At 37.1% G+C, this 10,178-nt stretch overlaps 1 protein-coding gene across 1 annotated transcript; it reads right to left on the bottom strand.

Moving 5' to 3' along the window:
• Positions 1–3,903: 3,903 nt before the first annotated feature.
• On the bottom strand, positions 3,904–6,651 carry LOC129232504 (zinc finger protein 37-like). The gene has a single exon (XM_054866650.1). It carries the CDS (start codon positions 6,649–6,651, stop codon positions 3,904–3,906), a length of 2,748 nt encoding a protein of 915 aa, XP_054722625.1.
• Between the last annotated feature and the right edge of the window lie 3,527 nt (positions 6,652–10,178).

The raw sequence follows: 10,178 nt of genomic DNA, 5'->3' as shown, positions 1-10,178 counted from the left end.
TTCCGATTGGACTTTCACCGAGCCAGCCGAGGTGGCCATATGCCAGAAATCATATTTAAATAAAAATGGCAAAGAATCATCTTTCGAATAAAGCAACATTCATGGCAATTAACAACATTTAACTGTGTTTTATTTGAACCTAAAGTTCTCTACCTCAAAAAAAACACACCCTTTATTAGTTGCTCTGAGACATGAAATGGAATAGGAAGGCTGTAAAACTTATGGCGAGTCTATACCAAAAGATAACGAAACAGTGGAAGCCTACTCACCCTCCCTCCTGGGGTGGGGGTCGATGATTTTAAAAAAGGAATAAAAACTTTTTACCAATCTCAAAAACCTTTGTGTGTTAGAAAATGCTGAACAGAGTGAAAGTACTTAAAAAAGTACACCGGAATATAGTACTATTTGGAAAATTGAAATATCTTTGGCAAATTAAAAACGTACATGCAAAATAAGAGATTTCAAACATAAATATGAAACAAAATATATTAGAAAACATAAATTTTTAGCATATTTCATAAGTTTAACATTCAGTAACATCACACCGCAAGTTTAACACAAAGGAGTTTTTAAAAAATTTCTGTGAAATTGGAAAGACTTTCTGGTTAAGAAATTTAGTGATACAACATGAATTTCACTGAAACTTTTTTCAAATAAATTTTCTTTCTAAATACCTTACACGAAACTTTGACATTAAAAATCACTATTCATGTGACAAAAATTTTGATACTAGTTATGGAATTAAATCACGTCTGCATTGTAGGGACCATGCGTTGGTGATCCCCTTTATTGCTGGTTTTTGAAAATAAGCACCACCCTATGCATATGAACCTGCATATATTGTACATTCTGTTTGTTACATCAGTTATTGTATATAGTTACTAATATAAAAAATAGGTGGTGCTTATTTTTAAATATTGCATTGCATTTAATATAATTGTTTGTTTTTATAAACCAGAACTTGATGTTCTTATCAGTTGAAATGCTTGCCTTTGCACAGCTCTATAATTGACAGAAACAAAAAAAATTTTTTTTTATGAAACACATTAAAAGAATTACATAAAATGCTGACAATGTGTTTGATGTCTTGGAGAATAATTGGTCATAAAAATTTAATAGGTACAATGCAACTTTTTTTTTTTTTTTTGGTTTAAAAACAAAAACTTATGAGGAAAATTAAAAACTGCTGTATCATGATTTTTTAATTGTTATCGAAAAATAGCTTATTTTAAATCATCTTCAAACTGATTATAATTAATTAGTCCACAGTGGATGTTAAAAATTAGAATTAACTCATACAATTAGTGCAGACCAATGAAATTAAACACAATAATTTATCTGAAATTACCAATTCTATTTTAGGTCACATGATTATCAGGAACTCGGGAAAGCAGTATATTGCACATATTCCTATTAGGAAATCATTTCTTTTTTCACAACACATTTGAAAGCTAAAAGCAATAAATGAAAAAATATAAAAAAAAAACTAAATAAATGACAGAAATTACCTTCAAATCCCCTTTCCAGAATAGTAAACTATTAATTGCAGAATAGTAAAGTTATTTTCTTTTACTTTTTTGTACACTGATGATTATTTTAATGCAAACCATTAGTAATAACAAATATATCTTCTTTTATAATTTTGCATTCATTCATTAATTTTGCTCTTTCAAGGATTAAAATTTCTCATAACAGGGAGTTCAAAAATGATTTTAAGAAAACTTGAGTGATTGCACTAATGCAGGGGCCATGTGCATCGCCAAGACCGCCCCTAGGGGGGGGGGGGTCATGGCGAAGACTGCAGCATTGAAATTTTTAGGAGGGGGGAAGGGGTGTTTTGAGGGGTATTTTTTCTATTTTTTTTGGGGGGGGGGGGCTCTTGTTTAGGGGGGTGGACACCCCTGACTAATGGTTAAGTTATCATAATTTATACACAGGCCAAATCCAGACACCTTCAACCACGCATGTCTGCCAACATTCCAAGAAAAAAAGCAACCAATTTTTTATACCTTCATTTTCAAATATTTCAACACCCAAAAGTCCCATTGTGCACTAGTTACAATCCCTTCCAAGTTCATAAAATATATCAGGCGATGAAAATACATTAGGATATCTACATGAAATTATTGTAATGCATAATCAATTATTTAACAAATCTTTAAATTAATGAATATAATAAATTGAAAACAAATGTAAAAAAAAAAAAACTAATTGTGGCATCCAGATAATCGGGGAATAACTGACAAGTTTCCATGACCTAAGCTCTATCAATTTTTCCAGCCCCTTTGAATGTTTGATTAACTGAGAGATAAGTGTGTTTTATGGTCAATGTGATAATTGATTATTAAGAGCAACACCCTGTTATTATAAAGAATTATGGGCATTTATTATTTAAAATAACCAATTATTAATGTTATTTACCAAATGAATCACATTATCAGCAGGCCCGGATCCCCTATAAATTCTGCCCCCCCCCCCCCCCCCCCCCCCCCCGCAACAAAATAAGTAGGGCTTCTCCCTAGTGGCCAGCAGTATATATATGTAACGATAATAAATCTTAGTGCTAGTTTTTTTCTTTTCAATTTCTTGGGTTGTTGGGCCTTTTAAGGACCATAAGCCTTCCACAGAGCGAGGGCTATAGTATGCAGACCCGGGCTTTATTATCAATAACATATGAACCTGCATATTGTACATTAATTTGAAAAGAAACCCAACTCAAAAAGTGAAGCTTTCCAAAAAAAAAACTGGAAAACGGTTCCAGAAATTGTAAAATACCTTTCCCATTAGTTTTTTAACGGTGCATTTAGCCCTAATTTTGGATGATGTTATGGACATTTATTGTCCCCTCAGCAATTTTACGTCTAGGGCAACATGTCCCAGGTACTGGTGCAATAATTAGACCATTTCACCCTTCTTTGAGCTAGTGAGTTTAAAATAACTATAACAGAGCTGAAGATCAAAAACTTTTTATAGAAGCTGATATTATCATCACACTGGTTGTTAAAGTTGCTTTAGCACACCACCGAGAGTTATGGAAACAAGTTGAAGCTCAGGACAATCACTATACTTTTTTCAGCATGGTTAGAAAGTATGAATTCAATGCAAATTATATTTTAGAACAACAAAAACCATGCACACTTATACATAAATACATTAATTTGTGAAACAAAGGCTGGGGTTGGGGGGAAGGGGGCAGGTCCGTCATTTAGGGGGTTTAGGAGGGGGCAATTGAATTGTTTCCCTGAATGTCAAAAACTAATGTATTTGCACATAAGTGGGCATCGCTTTGTTGGTTTTTTTATAAAAACGGCATATAATATATATCTTTTGGCCCCCATCCCCCTGAAAAAATCAAAATGACGTGCCTGGGGGAGGGAAGTAGAGCTCCACCTCTAAAAGTGATTATAAAAGCCACAGTCTTAAAGTGATTATAAGTTACAATACTAATTTCTGTTTGACAATCTCAAATAAAGTGAACTGTAGTATCTGGATGCCATAAATGAGATGTTTGGTATTCACTTGCCTTAGTTCTGGCTATGGGAGGCAACTTGTAGCTCAAAAGAATGAAACTTCAGGCAACAATAAATGTAATGCTATTGTAATACTTGAAGCTTTTTCGATACCTAGATTGCTCAGTGTCATCTAAGAAACTACGAAGGTAAGAACTGACTTAATAAAAGCAAAATATACATTACAAAAGATTTTAAATAGTATTCGAACAGCAAATACTAAATGCATAAACATTATTGCATCATTTATCACACTTTGTTATTGTTTGAATGAATGCTTACAAAATTGAATGCCATTAACAGTGCTTGGAAAATCTATCAAATTAAAAAACTAGCACATTGTTCCGTTAAAATTCTGTTGCGTGAGAACGAATCATGACTATAAAACACAAAACTAACTAGTTTTTGCAACCCGATTAAAATCTGCTATGCTAGCATCTCCAGATGAGGCATGGAGCAAACCTTTCAGCGTAGGTATCATGTTCTGATGAGAGGTAGAGAAATATAAGTGACGGTAGAACGGCCCTAGAAAGGATTGTGCGCCATTTACAGCTGTCAGACCTGGAGCGTTGCATTCCAGCGGATCTGCCAGTTCTCTGTCATCGCAAGGCAAGTGGCAAGTCTCTCGTTTGACCGGAAGCAGAGCCAGAGGAACTGTCGTTTGGTTCGGTGCCTCAGCTTGCAAGGTCACTGGGGTCGAACACATTCCCTCCGGGGGAGATGCGGGGGGAGTGTTGCTGTTGATGACAGAACTGGATGACAATGGAGTGTGCGGATTTTCCGCGGAAGAAGAAGTTTCGGCTTTCGTGCAGTCATGGAAGAAATGATCGGACTTGGCCAGGAAAGACCGTCCGCACTTTGTACACGTGAAGTTAGCACGAGCCTGCTCATGTCTACGGAGATGAAGGTTCAGATTGCGCCGATTTCCGAACGTCTTCGAACACATGGGACAAGAGAAGTTCTTGTCCATCCTATGTGTTGTTAAATGCTGCCTCAAGTTGCTTTTCAAGGTGAATGTTTTATTGCAGTATTCACACTCGTACGGTTTCACGCCGTTATGACTGTTCAAATGTCTTGTTAAATCCCCTTTAAGGCAGAATTCCTTTTGACAAATATTGCACAAGTAACGATTGGAAGCCAACCGAGTCGACTGCTCATGTATCAACTGCACGTGTTCATGGAGACTTTCTGGAGATGGGAAAGTTTTAGAGCACTCCGAACAGAAAGACAAACCGGCAGATGGAGACTGGTGGTTGCTTTCCGAGGGTGCCGAAGTCTGTATGTAAGGGTGGGCAATGGCTAAGTTTGTGGCTTGACTAGAGGTTGTAATATGAGGTAATTTCAAAGATGAGGCACTGTTTGGCACAGACACGAAAGGTTTTTGGACATGTGAGTAACTCAGATCACAAATAAGCTGGGGTTCTGTCTGGCTTTTAATGAAGGCATTGTTAACCCCCTCATTTCCCTTTGACTGAGTGCGAATGTGAGTCCTGACATGCTGAGTTAAATTGCCTTTCAATGCAAACTGCCTGCCACAGAACTTGCATGAGTGCGGCTTTACACCAGAATGGATGAGGATGTGTCTGCTCAAGTCCCCCTTGAGGGTAAAGCGCTTTCCGCAAGTCGTGCATTCGAAAGGCTTTTCGCCAAAATGAGCTCTTATGTGCCTGTGCAGGCTGTCCTTTTGAGCATAGTTTTTCTCACAAATGGTACATGCATACTGTTTCTCTGGAGTATGTGTACGAAAATGCTGCATCAAATTCCCCTTGAGAGTAAAACGTCTACCACACACGTCGCATGCATACGGCCTTTCACCACTATGAATCCTTATGTGGCGGGTCAAATCTCCATTCAACATAAAAGCTTTCCCACATACCGGGCAACGATATGGTCTTAAGCCTATGTGTATTAACATGTGTCTTTGCAAGCTTCTATTATCGCCAAATACTTTACCGCAATGATTACAGGGGAATGTTGTAGCAACTTTTGGAGGTGCCTGAGCTTTTGTGCCAGCTTGAACTACAAGGTGTCGCTCTTGAGTATATAGCTCAGGTTTAATCCCATTATGCACCACAACCTGAGGAGCAGTATTCGGAGCTTCGGTCACAATGGTCAAATTTACCATATTTTGGGGCGTATCTCCAACAGCTTCAATACCTTTGTTCAGAGAATTGTTGCACTTTACTTTCTGATCTTGATGATTCGGCGAACCACTGTCTGGAGAATTATGGGAAGGGATATCATCAACCTGACATGACGCATCTCTTCTTTCGGGAATGAGGGAGGTGAGTTTGGTGCAGTCGCCAGAGAGGTCCATCGGAGGAACATTTGCAACGTCTGGATGGCTTGCCTGCTCGGATATGACATGATTCCATGTCTTATGTCCATTTAATACCTGAGAAGAATCTGTATGGGCATGGATCAACTGAGGGTGAGACAAATCACTTGCATTTGGCATGTCTTCTAAGACATGGTTCCAGCTACCATGCTCGGCACCGGTTAACATCGGACTATGAGCTTTCACTCCAGAATGAATGATTTTGTCATTTTCTGAGGCTTGCTTAATTACATGATTCCAAGCCTCCTGGTTACTTATAACGCCCATCTGGGACTTGGCCTGCAGAATTTCATTTTCATCGGGACCATTTTCGTCGATACCCTGAGAGTCGTTCATCACATTTTCCCAAGACTGCCTCTCTTCGGATGAATGGCGGTCCTTTATGGAATGCAGCAGTGGATTTTCTTCCTCCATGTCCTCAGGATGGTCCTCTTGCTCTCTGAGGACATGCCGCCAAGTCACTCTCTCACTTTCTGACTCAGTCTCATGCGATTCTTTTGGGGAGCGAAGTATCTGGGGAGAATGTGCATACTGAATGGCATTTATATCTGTCGACGGCCTGAGGATAGCTTGGTGTATTTCGGAGCCGGGATTGGTTAACTCGAAAACTTCTTTCAAGTCGACTGGAAATGCCGTGTGGCAAGATGGAACACTATTTTCTTCTAGTTGGCTGGACAGAGCCATGTTCTTTTTTGTACTTGAATGCAAATGTTCACTAGACAATGATAAATCCTGATACTTTGCAGAACAAACTACACTACTATTGCAATTTACTGAATTGTATGGATCTTTTTTATCAGGCATGATATTAAAAATGAATATGAAAAAAGCATGCACATATGTTTAAGACTGCAAACTATCTTAAACATTTAGTAACTTTGCATGCTTTGTAGCATCATAGAATAAAACCCACCAAGGGAAATTTTTATTGCACAAGCACATTATTTCAAGAATGTTCTCTGCTAATCTGCAGTTTCATACATAACCTGAAAAAGAAAGAAAAAAGCACTGGAATAAATGACAATCAATGAATACTATATTTCTGAAAAGTTGTTTAGCTAAAATTTGACACATATAAAACCTAAACTAGATAAATCCTTGTTTTTGTCATCATATGAATGCAATGAAACTTTTGCTGGGCTGTGTTAAAATGTTTTATAGTTTATTTAAGAAGTCTTACAAACGCCTTATTTTTTGTATTATAAGAAATATCTATATTTTAATTTTTACAAAGAGTGAGCTAATAGCATTATATAAGAATGTATGTACCCATTTTTTAGTATTCTCTCAGAGTAATCAGTAGTTTGAATTATTGCAAGTTCTTTTCCAGTGTATTCAAGAACAAATTTTATTTTACTTCTCAGGAACATTGCCTAATACATAGACTATAACAGTTGCAGTTTGGATAAAATGCTACATAAAAACACCTTTACGGAGAATTATTTTTATTAAAATACTTTGAAAAAGGAAGTTATGTTTGACAATTCTGCATTGAGGAAGCGACTCGTGCATTATAGCTGCAGGTTGCAAATTTCAACAACGGCTTTAAACCTTCCTTAAAAACTAAAATGCCGAGCGAAATCAACTCCGTGCCATAAATTTGTAACCTGTTTCACAGCCTTCTGTTTCTGACTTTGTGTGCATGTAGCTCGCCAGCATTGCGTTTACGTCACCTTCAAGTTTGTACACAGCATTTTAGGACACTTGATATATTAATGACATAATGCATTTCTTAAATTATATGGGAGGGAGGTATTTTTATCACTTTTCCCATTATTTTAAGGCTTTTTTTTTTTTTAATTGACGAATTATTTTACATCTTAACAACTTAGTTTAACTATTTGGCCAATTTGTTTTCCATTTCCATGGAAATTTTAACCTCACTAAATGACTTGTTTTTAAAATTTTTTTTAAAAACTCATTAAAAAGACCAAATAGTGTTTGGTATCAACAAACAAGTTATTTCTACGAAACTTTGACCAAACATGGCTGCAATGAATCTAATGAAAAATAATTGTCAAGATTAAAAATATGCCAAATGATGTACTTTCTCAAAAAGTACCAATTAGTGAAGGAATTAAAAGTCACGTTCTAAACACACAATCACATGAAGGGGGTGACAAGAAACAGACAGAGGAGGTGACAGAGAATAGATTAATATACATATGGTATAGCTTACATCACCAAACCATAATTTTGATGCATGGTGTACTAATAACCAAGCAACACTTACAGTGAATGTAGTAATATACACATGTAGGTCATGAAAATTTCATGACGTTTGCACGTGTGTCATAATGGGCAAGGGGTTAAATCAATTTATCCATCCTAAACAAAGTTCAAGCTTCATCACAAAACTATTCATTCTGTCACACAATTCTATAAGCAATATTCAAAGAAGGATAGGAACAGGCCCATAATTTATAAAAAATTTCCAGGGGAGAGAGTCAAAAGGTACATACATACACACGCATTTAATGAATATAAAATCAAAAAACCCCCAACAAGAATCATGCAATATACCAGACAGCCTGGTTATCATATCCAGGGAGACAGCAGTTTCGTTCTTATTAGAACTTATCAGTCTGGAACAGTAAATAACCAAGCTGGAAGCAGATGTCATCTCATTGAAGTTGAGAGCAGCAACAAACTGGTAGTTAAAATAAATTCATCTCACCTGCAGTTATCTGCAGCATTGTATGGTTTGACTCGTTAATTGGCAAAGCTTGGTATTTAGCCATAAGTTACCACTCCTAAGCCAGGGCTAAGTCAGAACTACATGCAATATACCAGACAGCCGAGTTATCACATCCAGACTGCAGTTCGATTCTTATGAGAATTCTTCAGTCTGGAAATAGTGAATAACCAAGTTGGAGGCAGATGTCATCTCATTGAAGCTGGGACCGCTACTAGATAAAGTAAACCTACCACGCCAATCAGGTGACATCTACATCCAGCTTGATTATTCACTATTCCAGACTGAAGAGTTCTAATAAGAACGGAACTGCAGTCTGGATAGGTTAACCCAGTTGTCTGGTATATTGCATGTAGCTCTGGCCTTAGCCCTGGCTTAGGAGTGGTAACTTACTGCTAAACAAAAATCAGGTCTACAAGTATGGAAATACATTCATTTTTCAAAGTCAGGGATGTCATTTCCCTAATAGAGGAGGAGGAAGGGGGGCTTTCTCCTCCTTCAGATTGTCCCCCCATGAACCCACTTAATGACAGATGTACATAGAAGTAAATTACTTCTTGCAAACCATCAAATTCCCACTCTTATTGAAGTAGTAGTCAGGGGCAGATCCAGCTTCTGGTTTTAGAGGGGGTCATTATTGGATAGTTCATCCTTGATTACTCCTGTACCTCTTTTCTCTCTACAGTCGCCCCTCGCTACTTCGAGCTTCGACTTTCGTGGCTTTACAATATCGCGGTTTTTTCTGTTTTTTTTTTCAAATATAGTAAATAGCTTTTTTTATGCGCTCGTGTAAACTGTTTCCTACATAAGAATAACAAAGTATGTCTTTTAAGTAAGGTAAGCTCTTCTGAGGCCTGTAGTTGTACAAGTTGAGGGAGTGATGGTATAAAATCGTCGAAGAAAGAGTAAGAGTTGGGAATCGCTATTTCATTTTAATGGTTGAACACTAACTGAAAAGTATAGATCACTGTATTATTACATCTGTAATTGTAAATGGTGTTCAACAATGTACAAGATTTTTAAGTTGTATACATAATACCTTAAATGAGGATAAATGTAGAGGAAGAACAGGGGCACATACGGTCACTAACTGGTAATTAATTCATCATCGAACAAGTTGAGATATTTTCATAGATTAGTAGTAGTGTGTACGAACTGCATGTATGTGTGTAGTTTATTTCCCAATAATTAACAATGTGATACCTATTACGTCTAACATATCTCATTTTCTCATATTTTGTGCAATTTTTTAAGTAATGCAAAAGTAATGGTGGCTACGTTTCATGTCTAGGGGGCTTTACCTAGGTTAAAAACATATTTAAATTGTCTTAAGTAAGTTTTATGCGCTCCAATTAGGAAAATATACGGTTTATGAATACAGAATCCTACTTCGCGGAAATTCAGTTAGCACGGTAAAGTCTGTAACGAATTAACCGCAATAAACGAGGGTTGACTGTACAATAAAAGGAGTAAAAAGATGACCAAGAGGAATTTTTGGGGACCTCAGCTTGACCAAGAATGATAGTCTCGGATGCTTCTTGATACCATAAAATGTCAAAAAAAGAAATATGCTGAATAAGAAGTTGCGGGCCCCACAAGATGTGTTTGCGGGCCGCATGCAGCCCGCGGGCCACCA

The sequence above is a fragment of the Uloborus diversus genome, unplaced genomic scaffold (assembly GCF_026930045.1).
Source record: "Uloborus diversus isolate 005 unplaced genomic scaffold, Udiv.v.3.1 scaffold_1217, whole genome shotgun sequence".
In the NCBI taxonomy this organism is placed as follows: Eukaryota; Metazoa; Arthropoda; class Arachnida; order Araneae; family Uloboridae; genus Uloborus; species Uloborus diversus.
This window is presented reverse-complemented; position numbering and strand designations above follow the sequence as displayed.

Excerpts from the sequence above, each read along its gene's own strand:
- LOC129232504 (XM_054866650.1), bottom strand. The coding sequence starts at position 6,651 with ATGCCTGATAAAAAAGATCCATACAATTCAGTAAATTGCAATAGTAGT.